At 31.0% G+C, this 21,404-nt stretch overlaps 1 protein-coding gene across 1 annotated transcript; it reads right to left on the minus strand.

Moving 5' to 3' along the window:
• Positions 1-1,175: 1,175 nt before the first annotated feature.
• LOC134238155 (uncharacterized) lies at positions 1,176-20,314 on the minus strand (the record flags this gene model as incomplete). The annotated part of the gene is made up of 13 exons (XM_062720272.1): positions 1,176-3,349; positions 3,806-3,958; positions 4,135-4,224; positions 5,661-5,846; positions 6,688-6,881; positions 8,124-8,555; positions 9,380-9,577; positions 9,683-9,768; positions 11,597-11,757; positions 14,364-14,411; positions 15,124-15,189; positions 18,905-18,985; positions 20,204-20,314. Coding segments are annotated over 13 exons (1,926 nt in total), but the record flags the coding sequence as incomplete, so codon positions are not given.
• Between the last annotated feature and the right edge of the window lie 1,090 nt (positions 20,315-21,404).

The raw sequence follows: 21,404 nt of genomic DNA on the forward strand, positions 1-21,404 counted from the left end.
CATTGAAATCCACCTACTCATTCGTCTATAAAACAGACATTGGTCGCCGTAAATTTTACATACTGTCGAGTATTTCAGTGAACATTTCATTTGGATTCTTTACGAGTTTTACAGCAGCTTTAATGAAGCGTTTAATTTTACCCCAGTTTACTGATTCTTTACCATTAGTTTTTAATGCGTTGTCTAGAATAGACCTCGTTTTCCAGCTTCTCACATTAAAACTACTAGTATGTGATAAAAGTGGTCACATAAATTGTTATAAATTCATTAAAGATTTTAATAATGCGAAAAAGTCAAGCTTAATGTCATATAATACCACAGGCACCTGACGTTACTTATTTTTCTTTTAATAAAAAAAATATACACATACCTAATAATAAACGTTTATTATTAGGTATGTGTATATTTTTTTTAATTAAAAGAAAAATTAAGTAACGTCAGGTGCCTGTATAATACCTGTATTGTATGTCATACAGTTCAGGACATTATCTATTGAACAGCCCTCGTATTTTATCCTAAGAAAAAGATTCCATTATTCATCTAACCAAATGTTATCATGACCAGTGACCTTATGTTGCAGTGAACCATCTTTGTCTGAAAGGACGAAAGAGATGAAGACGGGGATGAATATGAAAACATTAAATGTCCAAAGCCTTAAAAATAAAATATACGAGTATGAAGATAAGAAACAGTATTCAAGCTCAAAGAACGTTAAACAACACAAATTTGGGAGCAGAGCAAACATGGACCTCTAAAACATCAGAAGTGGGATCAGGTACCATGAAGGAGCGAGAACCCCCTGCCCATCGTTCATGTCCGCCATCTGCTTCGTGTCGTGCTAGGTACTCTAATTTTCAAAAAATGCTTTTGATCAATAATTTCACCAACAAATTATTATTTCACCATCTTGACATTCTCTGAAATATAGAGTCCTATTAAGATTCCTATTAACTTTAAGATAATTTAAAATTAAAAAAAAAATACAGGGAATAAATATGCGGTAATACTTCACCAATTTTTTTTTTCACGTTTTCCAGCAAAATGAATTTTTAACCTTGGGTATCACACACAATAAAAGTATTGTTTTCATTCCTTCTTTCGTGATTTAGATACCTAGCTTTAGCTACAAGCCATGAACAATGCGATGTATTTTGTATATAACAAGACATCTAAACTTTTCTAGTATAGCTTTTATCTAAACTACAGTTTCATTTCTTACATACAAAATGTGAAAGAAATAATTAAAATTAAGTACTGATAAAAATCAAACTTTCCTGTAGAAAAATTTGCTTCTATAACTACAGTGCTGAGCAAATATAAAAATCTACAGTGGTTGTGCACATTTTTTTATGATTCAATGACTTCAATAACTATGTATTACACATCGACTATAAAGTGGGAAAATCTCCGATTATAAATTTTTCATTTCAGTTATTATTACTTAAACAAAACATTTATGAATACACTCAATATATGAAAAACGAGCTTGCTAAAAAATAACATGTAACATATGTATTCTGTACATAATTTAACAATTGGAATGTACATTTTTGTGTCCTTAAATATCACAATTATGCTTTTTATGCTGTCGTAAATACAAAGAGTGAGGTACCTTTCCATGCACATACTATTTTATCCATGACATATAATGCACACACAGAGGAAATAGCCAGTTTAACGAATAATTTACAAGATTAAATGAACTATATGTTTTAAACAGTTTACAACAAAAACGAGCTTTTTATCTCCATATGTTCGACATAATTTATTTGCCTAAAAGTAAAAACAAAAACAAAAACATACCAAAAAGGCAATAAAAATGTGATGCATTAAACTTCATGATATTTAAAATGAGATAAGGTTTTTTTTTTAAAGAATTCTCGCTATAATTTGTGATAAACAGTGAAACAACAAATATGTTTACAAGATGAAACAAACATTTATGTGGCGAGCGCCTTACTATGTGAAAATTTATGATTACATGGTATTGGCAAGTAAACAGTTAGAAAAAATAAACATTTTTATATTTAACAGACTAATTCATTTTTCTGATTATACTTTTTTTTATATAAATGTTAACAAATGAGGTAAACAAGTAACAAAAAAAAAAAAAAAAAAAACAATGGACAAAAAGGAATGTCTTACTATTTTTAAAAAAACATTATACAAGTGTAAATGACAGGTTATAATTTTTCAATCGGCAAAAAGGAAGTGAAAGTTAACCTTGCACTAACTGATCATTGATTTCAGTTGATATTAAATTTATTCCTCTGTTTCAAAGTTTGACAGAGAAACAATGTTGACCTTATTTTCTGTATCGAGCTTACTAGTATTTCCTGGGTCAGTTACACCAGAAATACAAAACACATCAACACTTAAACCTGTTTAACTCATACACACATACAAACATACACAAAAAAGCACCAAATGATGATAATACAGTTTCATCTATTATACAAAATAATGCTTTAAAAATAATGATGGTCCTACTATATGGATCATTTATGTCTTTGACTTATTAAGTTTATTTTTTTCTAATTTTGTCAAGAAACATGCATCTTAAAGCATTATTACAGCATTTCTTAATTTCACCTAACATACAAAAGTATACCATGTCATATGCTTACACTTGCGCACTGTGGAATTGTTAACACTGGCATATATTATAGGAAAATGCTGATACTAGCATATCATTTGCAAACCCTTTGGAAAATCTTATCGAACATGAATATATCTTATATTTTCAGCATATCACAACGCAGTAAACTAACTCTCTCACGCCAATAACACAAAATACTCCATAAAGAAGCTAAGAGTGAATAAAATTAATACATATCGGATATATGAAATATTAAAAAAAAAATATTGACTGATCAAGTTTGGGATACCAAAAATATTCTTAATTGATCAACAAGCTATCAATGCAATGTGATTAGCATTCAGAAACATAACAGAAACGCATAATCTTATAAAATTAATTTACTGGTAGGAATGTTGCAATATTGTAAAATAAAATTATCTACTTTTTAATTCTGTCACAATACAGCCCCTCTATTTTGGACATCATCATTCACATTCAAGAATTCTTGTGGTGGGGATATTTAAACAGGTCATTTGTTGATCTGGGGTGGAAAATATTTAAGCATTTCTCGACTGATTTTTAGATGGAGTATTATGGAGAAAATTATTTACAAGCACTTTTCTGTTGTTCATTAGATGTTGCTGTTAATTACATGGAGTTTTGGGGAGGAGAATATTTGAGCAATGTTTTGTGTTGCCCTGTGTTTCCGACTAATATAACCTCCGTATCTCTGTGGTACTTGACCAGTTTCTGGACATCCATAAAAGACTGAAAAAAAGTGTACACTCTCTGTAAACTTAAGTTTCGTTAAGAGTTAATAACTGAACTGATTTTTTAAAATATTTTAAATAAATGTACTAGTAATAGCTGCTTCAGGAACTCTAGGGAACATAAATAAGGTTAGTGGAAAGTGATCTTCTGACAAATTGTTCTTCAATTAAAGGAACTTCATTGCAAATCTTCATTTATTAATAAAAAGCTTATATAATTTGAAATGCTTGTCAAATATTTTATAAATTATTTTTAAATAAATAATTGATACTCCATTTCAATAAATACAGAGATGAGGATTATGTATTCAATATCAAAAAATCAAAATACAACAGTTCAATCTATGTGTAGGGCATAAAACACGAACCCAAGAGGTGGGGTCAGGTGCCTTGTATGAGTTAACTTACCATGCAACACTTTTTAATTATAATGAATGAAATAAACACTACCCACCATTTCATCCGGTTTTTCCTCTCCCAGAGCCATTTTGCCATCAGCTCGTACTCGAATTTTCAGATTATACACATTGTTTTGGAATAAGACCATCATTGTATAGGGCTGGAAATTTCCTTGTTTTGTACTCTCTCGTATCAAAAATGTTCCATCCTAAAATTTAATTCCTCAATTAACAAGTCTGAAGAACTGAAATGTTATGATTTTCAAACTAATTGCATGTATATGTTACTTTAATTTAAATTTGGATACCGTCAGGAATTCAGCTGAATTACATCACCCCCTAATATAAATATACATGTTGAAAAACCATCTCTGAAATGTACTACCTTCCCAACTTTCTTTAACATCCTATCGCCAGTTTTTCTATCCTTTAATGATTTGAAATACCAGGGTTCACCTAACAAGGGATCCCGATTCTACAAAAATATAATAAAAACAACAATAATAAATAGACCAATACTAAGTACATAAACTTCCTTTGGAACTGATTTTCAAAACAATTCAATCAAAATACGTCATGTAAATAATGAAGGATTTATATACTAGTAGTTAATTTTCTGTTAAATTCCTTTTAAAGCAAGAAGACCGGTAGTTATCTTGGACCAAACTTTTGCATATTTAAACATCATGGCTTTCAATACTGAGTATCTGATTCTCTTGTTTTAAAGAAAATTTCAATAATTCAAACAGGAAGGTAGGATGATGAAATGTACATCCGTACTAAATAATTTCAACATATCAATATATATTAGTTTGTAGAAAAAAAGAAGGTACAATTTGGGCTTTATTGTGCCCTAAAAATTCAATGTTCTTAAAAAGTTATGAAAGTAGCTTTAACAATAGTTGAGTAGATGTATATGATAAATCATTAAAGAATATGGCATGAAGGAGGATCATACTAGAAATATGACATCACTAATTTGGTACATTTCTAAGTTTAAAGCAGAAAAGCCTCAGAATGACTCGATCATTTCTGTGCTTTTTTTCTTTAGAAAACAGTGTCTGCCACTATGCTCGCTTCAATTTTTGGATATATTATGTAAATTGCTTTGAAAAATCACATATCTCAAAATCTTTGTAGGCGACGGTGGCAGAGTATGTTTTCTGAAAGAAAATTCCACTGAAAATTGATGTCTTCTGCAACTTTGTAAGAAAATACGAGAAAATGCACAAGTTAATGACGTCACAATTAGCATTTAGTAGGTCATATAAGAAAAAGATTTGTGTATTCTTACTGCATGTAATTCCTGTTATTCAGAAAGAATGAATTTTAATTTCTTATATTATTTTCATATTTTTGAAAAATACAGAGCTTAATTTGTATTGAAACTCTACCTTGTTCTTTAGCTTCTAAGAAAATTAAAAGATATCTAGCTCCAGGATCATGAAAGATCTTAACCTTAAGTCCAAAATTTTATCTGGTGCTCAAATTTTGTCCTAGTGAAATAGTCCAAAATTTAAATTCATCGTGAAAATGCTGTTATTTTCAAATACTCAATATATATAAATTTCATTCACAGGCACCTGATTAGTTTTCATAAAAAAAAAATACCTATACCTAATAATTAGGTATGGGTATATTTTTTTTTATCAAAAGAAAAATAAGTAAGATTGAAAATATGACCTAAGAGTAAATCTGCTACATGATCTTGGAGCCTGGTATCTAAGCCATTCGAGGGTAAGATGATGTAGGGATTTGAGTGTCTTAAATATACCTAAAATCTACCAGGTATAGCTATTACACGTACCTGAGTATCAACACTGTTGTGTTTTTGATACGGTTTTGAAATATAAGTAAGATTGCTTTTTTTTTCGTTCTTTTTTTTTTTTTTTTAAATCAAAAGCCACTTACTGAAATAGCATCATCGTAAATGTCATCATCCTCATCATCTGACGAGACGTGGTCCTCCTCTATATTCATCTTGGTGCCATTGGAGACATTGGGTTTGACTTGAGAGTAAGGCACGGGAGGTTTGTCTGGCACCGATTTGACGGGCGGGGGCGGAGGAGGTGTTTCCTTAGAGGGGGAGGGAGATCGCTGTAAGATTGGACACAGAGATGTTTACTAAAAATAAACTTAAGTGAGGTAAGAAACGTTTAATTTTTTTTTCCCTAATATTTTATCTTTTACAATAGCAATTCATTCCAGTAAATATCATTGTCTAAATTTTTTTGTCAAAGTTTTAGTTCATAGTTGAAACGAAGATGAACATTGATAAACAACATTCAGAATAAACATACCGAGCATTTAAAAAAAATTAATAGTAAATTTTAAATACTGGTAAAATGAAATTAATAGAAAAAATATAGAAATAGAATCAAAGAAAAAATATGCAAAATGATCATTTCTATATATTTATAAATAATTATTCATGAAACATGCAATTTAAAGGAGTGATAAGTAAATTAAATAATAAAAACTTTCAACATAACGTTACTAACGAGTGAATCGTTACATACTGCCCATGTTAACTTCGGTGTGCTGTGTAGATGATATAATTCTAATTAAATAGTGAATATTTTAATTTTGATAATATTAATAATTTTGACGCAGAAACAAAGATCTAGAAAATGAAGATATTTTGAAATCATTTTTGTTTTTTGAAATGACCTACACCTATATTGTATTGTATATGGTTTACAAGGTTCATTTTTAACGTAAATAAGTGATTTGATAGTTTTGTTTATCAAGGAAGTCTATACTTTATTTTTCAACGTATGCAAGGTTTATTTTTAACATAATACTCGTACAGTAAGTGAATTGATAGTTTTGTTTGTCAAGTAAGCCCATACTTTATTTTTCAACGTCATTGTCATTTGATCAATTAAATAACGAAAACCAAAACTGACAACTTGACTTTATCTTTTCTTGAACTAACCGGTTTAGAAAAAGATGGCGACATGGGTGATTTAGGTTCAGGTGGTGTTGGTTTGGTATTTGAATTATTCGGTTCAGGTTTCTTAACTGGTCGCGGGAAAAAATCAGGCTTTGCTGCCGTTACCGGTTTCTTTAGAGCTGTTGCAACAGAAGCTGCAGATTTTGGAAACGGTTTTGTCTTAGATGATTCCAAGTCTGGAAGGAAAGATGATGGCATGCAAAGAGTAATATATTGTAAAACACGCTGATAACGAAGTGTCCAGGGTTGGGCAGTTTTGCTTCGTTATAAACAAAAATCATTATTAATATATATCCATGAAATCAAAAATATTTTAAAGCCTCAGGGTCCAAGCAATGAAAATGTCTTCTCATTTGACATTAATTCATTGTAAGCATGTTCGTTATAAGCGTGTTTCACTGTATTGGATACAAGATACAGAATAATAAACAATCAGACAATAAAATATTAATTAAAAAAAAATTGTTATTCAAGTTTTCCATAAAGGAGTAGAAACTTCAAAATCTTCTTTTTCTTAACATTTGAAGAGAAAGGAAAATTTCAATACCTCTTAGAATAAAAAAAATGATAGTTTGAGAAACAACCTTCAAGAAATAAGTATAAATAACAGATTCAAAAATATGAAAGGTAAGAAAGTGATATAATTTAAAAAATCAAAAATTTAATTTTAAAAAAAATGTATGCAGAAAAAATATCAAATAAAATTTAAAAAAAAAAAATACATACTAAAGAATTTTCTGTCAAAAACCAATTTAATAACTACATGTTTTATTTTTATTCCAGTATCTTAAAATATTTCCAAAGGGTAAATAGCGATGTTGGAATATAATGATTGTCATCTTTATTTCTAAATAAAGGTGCCTTTTCAGTATCATTACACGAAGAGAATAAACTTAAGTGTATGATGATGATTTACAAGGATAACAACCTATGATCACTAATAGCAAATACGGATCCTAAAAGTAAGTCTTTGACACAATATGTTCATTGTTTCTGATCGGTAAAATATAGATCTCAGGATACATCCAATTACTTTCTGTGGAATTCGGGATTGGGATGTCATATCTAGTTGGAAGGCATCAAAAAATATATATTTAGAACTGGAATATTACTTATTTTCTGTTTAAAATTTTCTTTTTATCAAGCAAATCAAGTGCAACACTCTACAGCCTTTAAACATGATTGCACAATTTCAGACAAATGTGATTCTGTGTCCAGATACGTATTTCATAAAAAATGAAATTATATATATATATATAAATATATATACAACATATCCTTGATAGAGAGGATATTGTCTTAGCATAGGTTATATTTTGTGATGTTATATATAGGTGTGTGAGTATAGGTGAAACCCCAAGGAGCTAAGAGTTCATCATCCATGCTATGCTGGTGTTATAGAGACATGCATTGAGTGCCATAGACACTGACCCTCACGGCCGGGATGGGAGGCGTGTCATGGCTCGGACCAGTTTGCCTCGGAGGTACTGGCACCTCCTTTCTCTGAGGTGAATCAGGTAGGGGTGACAACCTCACAGTTGGTGTTGGAACTTCTGGGAAGGTATGATGATCGCTGTGCTTGGGTTTGAAAGGTATGGGTGATTTTTGAGGTGATTCTGTTTGCTGCTCTTCTTCTGATGGCTTGTGAGGCACAGGAGGGAGTTTTTTGGTTACATTTTCTTGGGAACCTTGTTCCCCTTGGGTACTTTTCAATCCCCATTTGCTCACTGGGGGTTTCATTGGAGTTGGTGGTACTGTTTTCTGTGGCTTATTTCCGGTGTCATTTGGGGGAATATTATTTTTAGCCTTAGATAAAATATTTCTAAAGTCTATTTGCTCTACACCTGATCCTGAAAGAAAATCTGATTATCATTTGTTGGAAGTTATAGAAACATATTGTACAGAGCAATTCTGATACAAATCCTTAATTTACACAGATGAAAATTTGTACATGTACAGCAGAGAGCCAGAAATTCCTGTAAATATTATTATTTTATAAATATATCAATTTTTATATAGCAAACATATTTACAAAAAAACCTGGTTATTATCTGACAAATAAGCAACGTGAGTTTATCGGATCCATCATCTGCTTTTCATCACAAGCACAAATTTTATACTTCTTCCATACAATTTCTTCCTGGTTTTTCTACAGCCCCCTTATTAGGATATCTATACCTCCAATAGAAGGCTTAATTAACATAAAGACCTTTATTCTTTAATCCAGATGCAAAGTAAATTTGCATAAAGCATTGCTACTTGCAGAAACAAAATTCACATTTACTTGATATTAAAGAAAATACAGTTTTGATTCACATATATTTCCAACAAGTTGTACTTTTCTTTTAATTACCATATGAGTGGAAATTTTAGCTAGACACAAATTTAGCGATTTATCATTAAAAAGTGGTAATTTATTTTTAGCGAGATAAAATTTTAGCTATTTAAGAATTCTCACTAAAGAAGCTTTAAGAAATAAAACGCAATCAATTTTAGCGATATTCAATTTTAGCTATCTCAGCTCCCTTGCTGCCAAAATTAAATCTTCACTAAAATTTCTGCTTATAAGGTAATCTATCTATTTTTCCCATCCAAATAAATACAATTTTAAATTGGAAATATTTCCACCAAGTTGTACTTCTTCTTTAACTCATTCAATTCTATTCTTCCATACCTTTCTGTTTGAATTTTTCAAATGCTGATTTGACGCCTCCATCTTCATCGTAAATTTTGTCCGACTCCTTGACTTTCCGTTTGTCTTCCACTGGCAATCCCACTTTCTTGAGCTGAACTCCTTTGATAGCACTGATATCAAAACCCATGGGGCCCCCACCTATAGGGGGTCTGGGGGCTTGTCTAGGTTCAGCAGGAGCTGAAAAATGGGGGATTTGAAATTACATATGACATTTGCAAAAATGAAACCAAAATTTAATTTCAATCACAGCATTTGATTTTTTAGAAAAGTTTTGCAAAATACCTTTCTTTGGAGGTGGAAGGGTCTGAAAGAGATAAAAGTATAAATAAGTAAATGAATTGACAGAGTTATGGTTTAACATACAGACACTAAATTTGTATTGTTAGGGGTCCATTTCTAATATTTGTTTGAATATGTCAATTCATAAAGTAATTCTGGAAAATGTCATAATCTTACCACTTCTTTACCTCCATTTTCCTTGTCGATATATAGCACAAACAATGCTTAGGCAATATGGACATTTAAGGTAAAGATCTAGATAATGAATTTACATTTTTTTCTGGTTTTAGGTTTATTATGATACCATAATTAACCATAATTAACATTATAAAACTCTCTTACTTTTGAGCTAAAATTATGTAAGAAATTTATGAATTTTCGTGACAACAAATTTGAAATGTCAGTAAAGTAATCTAGATACTGTAGGCGTACTTTTTTCCACGGGTCATAATTCCACGGAATCTCAATTTCTGTTTAATCCGAGGGTAGAAAATTATGCGGATTTCTTAGACTGGCACTACAGTTAATTCTCGATAAACCGCCACCTTTTGTAATTTAGAAATCATGGCGGTATAACGAATTTGGCGATGAATTGAATTTTCTATCTTTTAGGAATTAGATGTACAGTTATCGTTCTTGAAAATACCAATTAGCGTTTCTGTTCTTATTTTTACATGTACTTCATGTATCTATAAACATATAACTAAATTTGAAAATACTTCAAGTAATGTTTTATGTAAATTTTGCTAAAACAAAATATTTAGTTATGAAATAAAGACAAGTACATGTGTATGCATGTAAATCTGCGCGTGCGATATTGAATAAAAAAATGCTGGGTCGATCGTCGTGATTTATTGTCTCTAGTATGTAAAATGTGTTCTTGAATAAATTCATTGTTTATGACAGTATTGTTAATGAAACATTCACAATTTTTTTACTTATAATTGTTTTTTAGCAAACTTTGCATTGCTTTTAAAGGCAAAGATAATCAAAATAATACCGTTATCGGTGTTCTTTACAACTGCCGCTTTTGTTGCGAAGCCTTTACTTAATGTTTTTACAAAATTTCACAGTTCATGTTAAAATTATTGTTTACTTAATTGCATGTACCTTAACTGGCTTTGCGTGCTTTACAACAGGATAGCGTCAACCAATTAGCCGCGCTTCACTGACCATATCCACCTGTGGCGGTATTATCGAGATAATTGACACTTAAAAATGAACGTTTGTTTTGAAAACAAGATGGCGGATGGCGGTATGTGAATTTGGCGTTATAAAGAGAATTTTATATAGCAGGAAAAACGTTCTTGGGAAATCATGGCGGTATTGCGAAAATGGCGATGAATCGAATGGCGATAATTCGAGAATTGACTGTATATGCCTTACATTTATAATAAGTATGCTGGGACAAATTTCCGCGGAAAATTTGTAATCACGTACACAGCGTAAATTAATACCACGCGGAAAAAAAGTACTTCTACAGTACCTGAATTATCATTTGATAGAAGAGGCCAAGGAAACATTTATAATTTATGTGAGACCATTACTAATCTGAAAATTTATCTCATTCTTTTGATACTGAAAAAAATTTCCCATACTTACATAACAGCTAGGTTCTTTTAATTTTTTTTGTAATGAAAACAGTTTTTCGATTTTGTAATATGCAATGAAAAATATGCCCTAATACACTAATAACTTTTTTGGTCAAGCTACCATTAAAGAAATTAGCTTCTCAAAATATTATTTAATACATGTTGGCAATACATGTATTTCAGCCAAATTTTGGCAGCTCAGATTAAAACAAATACCTTGATGGTCCCTTACATTTTCTAAATCTTTACCTTAACCTTTTTTGCAAAAAAAAAAGGCTTCAACATCATCATGATCATTACTATTTTCTGCATTCTAGTCATTACTCATTGAAGTAGAAGCACAATGATATATACTGGTTTAGGGGGAGAAGGTACTGATGGAGGGGGAGGGGGCATGGGTCGTCCTGGAATTTGGGGGGCTTGGTTTTTCTCATCCACATCCTCATAAACCTCCTGGGGACCTGCCTCAAATTCATCGTAGGTGTCCTAGTGTAAAACAATAGAATATGGAGATAATGAACTGACATCAAGCTCAAAAGCCCATAAAACAACACAAATACGGAGCAGAAGAAAAGCGGACCTTTAAAAACATCAAATATCAAATATCATGCAGGTGTGAGGTGTCATGAAGGTCAGCATGCAAAAAAAATGTATTTATGAATTTCCCGGTACAAAAATGTACTGTATTCAAAGCAACATGAAGAATACCATATTCAATACAAATAAATCATAAAATTATCTTAGTATCTTGATGAAAATCTCATCAGAAGTATCCTAAGAAAAAAAATTATTGAAAGCACCCTGAAGCAAAACATTGGCATCCTGGAACAAAAAATGGATTATTAGTACAGATGGCAAAGTTTACTGACTAACCCACTAATTAATTGGAAAAAACGTCATTGATAATTATCTTCATAACTAGCTAATGAAATATGGAGATAGCATTAAAGCTTTTAAAAAAAGTATATTCAAACAATACAAATTGGAAGCGAAGCAAGCATGGACCTTCAACACATCAGAGATGGAGTCAGTTGCCATGAAGGAGTAAGCATCCCCTGTCAAAGGATCACGCCCACTGTGTACTCCTTGTCAAGATTGGCCAAATGGAAAAATTTATAGACAATTCAGTGTGTAGATTATGAGTTAAAAATAGTACTAAAAATAGTCAAATGAATATTTTTTTGGTACTTAATACAAATTTTGATCAAATACAGTATTAAATCTAAAAAAGAATTTTTTTTAAATTTTTATAAAATCAGAAAAACTTTTGATATATCATTTAAACATGTTGTCTTTAAAACAAGTTCCCTAATTTATTGTCATTACATTCCTTATAATCAAAGTTTGGTATTTTGAGTTTTAAAAAATATTTTTTTTTCTGTTCTGCTTTAAATATAGAAATTCAGGCATTAAAAAGCTTCCTCTAATATTTTTTTTATCCTCTACTTTTGGCCATGCATTGTTAAGTGACTTTGTAAATCAGTATCTTGTTGCCTACTATACAAAATTAGTATTGCACAAAATCTTGTTACAGTCTAACCTCAACATGTTCAATATCTCCAACACTGATATCTCAAAGTTATTTACAAGTCCCAACCACTTACTCTTTATAAGTATTTTACCATTATTCTTTATAAGTATTCTACCATTATTCTTTATAAGTATTTTTTATCATTATTCCTTCAGTATTTAATCCTTATATATCTTTAATAGTTTTTCATAATCCCACTGAGAGTTCAAGATAAGAAACCTTGACTGTACTATGAAAAAATGAGATTTTCCTTCTTTTTGATATTTATTGTTTAGGATATGTAAAAATAAGAAAAAAAGCCAAACAAATTAAAGTGAGAGTTTTTCCCTCATTTTGATTTTTATTGTCTAGTATATGTAAAAATTAGAAAAAAGCCAAACAAATTAAACTAGAATTTCCTTCTTTTTGATATTTATTGTCTAGTATATGTAAAAATTAGAAAAAAGCCAAACAAATTAAACTTGAGTTTTTCCTTTGTTTTATATTCATTGTCTAGTATATGTAAAAATTAGAAAAAAGCAAAAAAAATTAAACTAGAGTTTTCCTTCTTTTTGATATTTATTGTCTAGTATATGTAAAAATTAGAAAAAAGCCAAACAAATTAAACTAGAGTTTTTCTTCTTTTAGATATTTATTATCTAGTATATGTAAAAATTGGAAAAAAGCCAAACAAATTAAACTACAGTTTTCTTTCTTCTTTATATTCATTGTCTAGTATATGTAAAAATTAGAAAAAAAACAAAAAAATTAAACTAGAGTTTTCCTTCTTTTGATATTTATTGTCTAGTATATGTAAAAATTAGAAAAAAGCCAAAAAAATTAAACTAGAGTTTTCCTTCTTTTCAATATTTATTGTCTATTATATATAAAGATTAGAAAAAAGCCAAACAAATTAAACTAGAGTTTTCCTTCTTTTTGATATTTATTGTAAAGCCAAACAAATTAAACTAGAGTTTTCCTTCTTTTTGATATTTATTGTCTAGTATATGTAAAAATTAGAAAAAAGCCAAACAAATTAAACTAGAGTTTTCCTTCTTTTTGATATTTATTGTCTAGTATATATAAAAATTAGAAAAAAGCCAAACAAATTAAACTCGAGTTTTCCTTCTTTTTGATATTTATTGTAAAGCCAAACAAATTAAACTAGAGTTTTCCTTCTTTTTGATATTTATTGTCTAGTATATGTAAAAATTAGAAAAAAGCCAAACAAATTAAACCAGATTTTTCCTTCTTTTTGATATTTATTGTCTAGTATATGTAAAAATTAGAAAAAAGCCAAACAAATTAAATTAGAGTTTTTCCTTCTTTTTTATATTCATTGTCTAGTATACATAAAAATTAGAAAAAAGCCAAACAAATTAAACTAGTTTTCCTTCTTTTTGGTATTCATTGTCTAGTACAGTTAATGTAAAAATTAGAAAAAAAGCCAAATTAAACTGAGAGTTTTTCCCTCTTTTTGATATTTATTGTCTAGTATATGTAAAAATTAGAAAAAAGCCAAAAAAATTAAACTAGAGTTTTTCCTTCATTTTAATATTTATTGTCAGCAAAACACACCAACCTGTGGAAATTCCTCTTCTGCCATGGAAAATTCATCATAATTTTCTTGCTAAAAAAAGTAATAATAAACATCAAACATTTCACAAATTCATATTTTTGCAGCAATAGTCATTATCTCTTGAATCATCTTGTTAAGATCTCAGTTATTATAATTGTCCCTTGTGATATTATTTTTAATGAAAAATTCCATTCTACACAAATTCCCATCATACAGGTATAGATTGATACAATGCAAACTAACAAAAATGTTCACTCCAGGATCCTTCATGCATGGAAACTTCTATGCCATGAATGATAACTTTTACCCTGCATTATTTTGTCCTAGTGGATGCATGTTTTTTCATGGTTTTGAGGGAATTTGATTTCATGGTAGAAGCATGAGGAGGATTATGGTTTTGACAATCTATTCATATAAAAAAAATCAAAAAATTTTAACCTTAACGAAAAATTTGAATTCACAGATAATTTTTAAGGGGTGCAGTATCCTGAAGTGATCTTTTGTGATTCAGAAAATTTTAACCCAAATGAAAATTTTGAATTCAAAATTGATTTTTTAAAAGGGGATGGAGAGGAAGGGATCCTAAAGTAATTTTTTGTGGTTAAAAAAATATACTGATGTGAAAAAAATGCATATTTACACAAGTGTTGCTTTCCTTTCAGAATGACTAATCAAAATCATCTCTATAAACACATATCATAAAATGATTTCTTTTTCATATTTTTTAAAATTGATTAAATTTTAAAAATTAAGCATAAAATACCTCATCATCATCTTGAATTTCATATGTTTCCTGTGGAGGGATGGGTACAGGGGGTCGCCCTGGCAGCTGAAAATCAATAGAGATCTATCATCAACAAGGAAATATACGAAGATTAACAAGTACCATTCAAAGCCTGTTAGTTTCTTTTTGCAGTTGTTAAAAGCCAGATTAGCTCACACATAAGTTAAAAAGCCTATAATAAGATTATTAAATATTACGCAAAAGTTTGGGGGGGAATACTGATATTAAAACAAAAATACATGTACAAGTGCTCTTCACCACTAGTGTCTCTCATTTTACTCTCTTTATACTTATGTCAAGAATTATGATTAAATTCTAGTTCATGTGTTTTATACAAAATTATAAAATGATTGGTACATGTTTTTAAAAATTGTGAAAACTGAGTGGATTTTAAAAACAAGAGGCCCATGGGCCACATCGCTCACCCGAGCATTGTGGATAGGAAAAAGTAATAATTGGTTTACTATTCAAAAGTTTGAATCCAAAAGTTTGGCCCCGCTCTACCCCCGGGGTCATGATTTGAACAAACTTGAATCTACACTACCTGAGGATGCTTCCATATAAATATGAGCAATTATGGCTTTGCTATTCTTGAGAAGAAGATTTTTAAAGAATTTTCCTATATATTTCTATATAAAACTTTGGTCAGCCATTGTGGCCCCGCCCTACCCCCGGGGGTCATGATTTGAACAAACTTAATTCTACATTACCTGGGGATGCTTCCATATAAATATGAGCAATTATGGCTCTGCTGTTCTTGAAAAGAAGATTTTTAAAGAATTTTCCTATATATTTCTATGTAAAACTTTGGTCGGCCATTTTGACCCCGCCCTACCCCCGGGGGTCACGATTTGAACAAACTTGAATCTACACTACCTGGGGATGCTTCCATATAAATATGAGCAATTATGGCTTTGCTGTTCTTGAGAAGAAAATTTTAAAAGAATTTTCCTATATATTTCTATGTAAAACTTTGGTCAGCCATTGTGGCCCCGCCCCACCCCCCGGGGTCATGATTTGAACAAACTTGAATCTACATTACCTGAGGATGCTTCCATATAAATATGAGCAATTATGGCTCTGCTGTTCTTGAGAAGAAGATTTTTAAAGAATTTTCCTATATATTTCTATATAAAACTTTGGTCGGCCATTGTGGCCCCGCCCTACCCCCTGGGGTCATGATTTGAACAAACTTGAATCTACACTACCTGAGGATGCTTCCATATAAATATGAGAAATCATGACTTTGCTGTTCTTGAGAAGAAGATTTTTAAAGAATTTTCCTATATATTTCTATGTAAACTTTGGTCAGCCATTGTGGCCCCGCCCTACCCCTGGGGGTCATGATTTGAACAAACTTGAATCTACACTACCTGGGGATGCTTCCACATAAATATGAGCAATTATGGCTTTGCTGTTCTTAAGAAGAAGATTTTTAAAGAATTTTCCTATATATTTCTATATAAAACTTTGGTCGGCCATTTTGGCCCTGGCCCTACTACCCCCGGGGGTCATGATTTTAACAAATTTGAATCTACAGTACCTGGGGATGCTTCCATATAGATATGAGCAGTCATGGCTTTGCTGTTCTTGAGAAGAAGATTTTTAAAGAATTTTCCTATATATTTCTATGTAAAACTTTGGTCGGCCATTGTGGCCCCGCCCTACCCCCGGGGGTCATGATTTGAACAAACTTGAATCTACACTACCTGGGGATGCTTCCATATAAATGTGAGCAATTATGGCTCTGCTATTCTTGAGAAGAAGATTTTTAAAGAATTTTCCTATATATTTCTATATAAAACTTTGGTCGACCATTGTGGCCCCGCCCTACCCCCGGGGGACATGATTTGAACAAACTTGAATCTAGACTACCTGAGGATGTTTCCCCATAAGTTTCAACTTTCCTGGCACAGTGGTTCTTAAGAAAGAAGATTTTTAAAACATACCACCAAATTTTCACTAATTCTCAATTATCTCCCCTTGAATAAGGGCATGGCCCTTCATTTGAACAAACTTGAATCCCCTTCACCCAAGGATGCTTTGTGGCAAGTTTGGTCGAAATTGGCCCAGCAGTTCTTGAGAAGAAGTCGAAAATGTGAAAAGTTTACGGACAGACAGACGGACAGACAGACAGACGGACAGACGGATGCCGGACAAAATGTGATCAGAAAAGCTCACTTGAGCCTTCGGCTCAGGTGAGCTAAAAATGAGTTATATCCGAATAAAAAAGCTCTGTTCTGGCTCTGGTCATAAAACTAAGATGAACTCAGTTGATTAAGTCTCACTTTCAACAAAGGAATTAATAATGGATAAGTGAGACTGAGGTCAAAAGTGAGCAAGTTCAACATTATGGCCCTGGGGCCTGATTACAAGATATAACTGCAAATTAGTAAATGCCAACAATGAATATATTTTGAAGCAAAAGAAATGACATGCAAGTAATCCATTCATAATACTAGTAACTGTTATGCAGTATGATTTTTCAAGCAAACTTTATATGAATAATTGTGGAAATTTTTCAAAGTGGGATGAATTCAAATTTACTCATTTTTAAAAAGTATATGTTTTGGGATTGTTTCTTTTCTTTTACTTGCTTTAAGATTTAAATTTATTTCTTTAAGTGAATTTATCCCACTTTAAAATATTCCATAATTCTTGAAGATGTATAGAAACATCTACTGTGGAACCATAGATGTTCTTGGGAATCAATATTTGTGGATTTTGTGGGTTTACCATGACCCACCAATTTACCTCCCAACAAACATTTATTTTTTGAATATATAATTTTGCAATGAATCTAGTTTTTAAACAAGTAACCCACAAAATTATGTCCCAACGAACAAGTAAAATAATGCTTTCCAAAAAATATTGACCCCCATTGAATAAAATGATTCCACAATATTTAAAGAGTGACACCTGCTAAAATGTCATCAAAATACAACATTTAATCATGCACACTTTTCTTTTATATATGGTTAAACAAAATGCTTTTTACAGCACCAGCATATATATATTTCAAAGCAGTAATTCAAAAATTGGGGTTTGGAGAACAATTGATTTCAATTGCAAGCCCTTCTTTATTAATTGTCTAATCATAAATATGGAATTTAGCTCTACAACATTAGTCATAATTATCTAGTGATAAATGTACAAAAAAAAAATCAAAAATGAAAAAAAAAATAGCAAGCTAATCATGACAGTCTACCAATAGCAAAATGAACATATCATTACAACAAGCTTCACTGTAAATGAAGTATTTATGGTTGTGTCTTCTTTTTAGTGCCTTTTGCAAAAGACACCTTCCATTAAATCAATTACATTGTTATTAAATGTGTTGTATGCATATGTATTTTGTTTTTGCTCACATTAATTAAGTTCACAAAGTGCTAAATCAAATCTATACCAATTTGTAAAATCATTTTATGCTTGTTAATAAAAATATCCTACATGCTAAATATATTTCATTTACAGCACTGTGGAATCATTATTGCTCACAAGGGACCAATGTTGATGGATTTCATGAGTCACATTTTTCCACAAATTTCCAGTCCCACAAGCAATTATTTTGTCAGAATACAATGTACTTTGCATTGAATCATATCAGAATAGATGCGTTACCCTCATAATTACGTCCCCACAAACCAACCAAATTTATTTTTAACCCACAGACATTGACCCTCAAGAATTAAAATGATTCCACACTCATGAAGTGCCCATCACCAAAAGCTATTATGTCCGAAACTTTCTACCCTTATACCTTAGGCGGTGCTTTGGAGGGTTGGTCAGAAACATCAGGCTCCATCTCATATATACTCTCCCCTGATTCCTCAGGGGGTGTCTGGAATAGGGTCAGTCATGCATGACAGTACAGTACATAGAAGACAAAGAATAACATAGAACTTACACTATTACATACACTCAAAGAGTGTGCATGCCATTTATAGAGAGTGTAAAGCCTGCGTGCCAACATTAAAACTTGTCCTATCAATGGTGAACATATATAAAAATTCATAAAAATGCGCTAAAGGACACATGTAACATACTTCATCTACTGATAATTTTTCAAGTCTCCGATATTTTTGATTTAATGCATTAGCAGGGGTTTTTTGAAAGATAATCAATCAGTGAACATTTTTGAATGATCCAAAGTAAAATATATAAAAAAAAAAATTCTAAATATATATTCTAAATGTTTCTTTTATCTAAAATTGTTTTCCGTATAAGTTAACATTACTGTATAAGCAAACATTATTTGTAAACAGTTGTCATATATATGTATATTTAGCCCTAATACTAGCAAGGGTGAACATTAATCCTAAAACTGGAGATATAATCAATTAATCATACAGGCCATGGTCACCTTATTCTCATTAAACGGCAAATATAGATTTGCAATTTTGTGTATCAAAAACCATAATTAAAGATGCATGGTGTATTAAATTTTGCAATGTACATGAGACTATTGCAAACAAGTTTATACAGAATAATAGGCTATAACAGACATAAGATATTATGAAGTATACAAAGGCAAGTGTACTTTACACATTATAGTTGTAGTATTATACCGGTACATGTAATATGTGCATAAGGATTACATTGTACCATGCCATGCAAAATAATACAGCATTTCTATACAGTAAAATCTGCTTGTAAAGAAGTCCAGGAGACACAATTTTTTGGCTCCCTGTAACCAAATATCTTTATCATGTAGGTATCCGAAACAAAAGTGATATGATATGAGGAGAGGGAAATGGAGATAACTTCCCTATAAACAAGAATTCTTTATATCAAAGTTCTTTATAACTTTGTTATACTGTACATGTATGCATCAACTACTATGACAACAATTTTTTTTTTCACAATTACCTTTTGAGGGCAACTTTTAACTAGATTTTTTTCTTTTCTTTTGTTTTTTCTTTTCTTAGAGTTTTGAAACATTTTACAAGTTTATCACTATCTATTTTGTTTCTAATCTCCAGTACATGTACCTTGGTGCTAACTGGGTCAGTATGTCATGAAGGAGTCAAGGCTAACTACCTAAAACACACTGAATTACCTGAGGCCGTACAGGTTCCGGTTCTGGTTCCACTTCATACACATCTTGGTCAGGTTCTGGGAGAGGAGGGGGTGGTCTCGTTGACTGAGGGGGTGGGGGTGGAAGTTCCCTCTATAAAAAAAAATATGAAGTATTGTATACTATTGGTGGATTTTTTTCTTAAATAACACATTCTCTGAATCAAAGATTTAAAGTTTAACTCTAAACTAATAAACCAAATAACAATGATAAAATAAAAATAAAGTGCCGCGCCACAGCATGATACGCCCGTCAAAAAATTACAATTTTTTTGAACAGTTTAGGTGCAAGAAAATCACATCAACCTTGATTCTAAGATTTCGATGATTTTTCCATTCCTTAAAATATTTATCCATCCCCTGTGATGTAGGCATCAATTATAATAAATATTACATCACTGATAGATTTCTGTGCTGGTTGTGTTAGACCTTATCAAATGCCCATCATCAAATTAGTCTTAACAACTTAATCTATACCAAATTAATTTTGAAAAGAAAAGGCTGGCCATCAAATGACATATGTTATAAACTGACCAGCAGTTCTTCTGTCTAATCCCCAAAGGGCTGCTTAATCAGAGCGACTGAGACAGCTAGCCTTCCTACATTGAACTCATTAATTAATCTTTAACTGGATGCTTGTCTACTCATTACTACCAAGAGATGAATGGGTCTGCACTATCTACTATAAATTTTTTTTAAAAAATATATAAAATACTCAAAGATTTTTTTTTTTTTTGGTTGAGATTTAATGTCCGACAGGTTTTAATATGTAATTCATATGGACATGTTGATTCAACTCCACCCCATAAAATTAGTTTTTAAATTAATAATATTATATAATATCAGATTAGTCTATTATGCAATATTAAATTAGTTTTAATTACTTTTCATCAAATTCATTTCAAAACTTAAGCTAGTCAACAAGAGCTATTTTTAATCAAACAGGCTTACCCATTTGCCCAATTCTCAAGGGATATAGATAACACCAATGCTCTGTCAGTTAGCTCCTCGCACTCAAAACCCATTAATTTCTCTCTAATTTGACATGCAATTTTCTGTTATCAAAATTCTTCTTGACCAGTGCTTGATAATTACACTCATGGGAGACATGGGATTTCTCTAACATACATTATATTTGTTTTAGATTGCTGTCAAGTATATGCTTTAAAAAATAAGTATTTTCT

Source organism: Saccostrea cucullata, unplaced genomic scaffold (assembly GCF_032062105.1).
Source record: "Saccostrea cucullata isolate Sc308-1 unplaced genomic scaffold, CSIRO_AGI_Scuc_v1 ctg6476, whole genome shotgun sequence".
Taxonomy (NCBI): domain Eukaryota; kingdom Metazoa; phylum Mollusca; class Bivalvia; order Ostreida; family Ostreidae; genus Saccostrea; species Saccostrea cuccullata.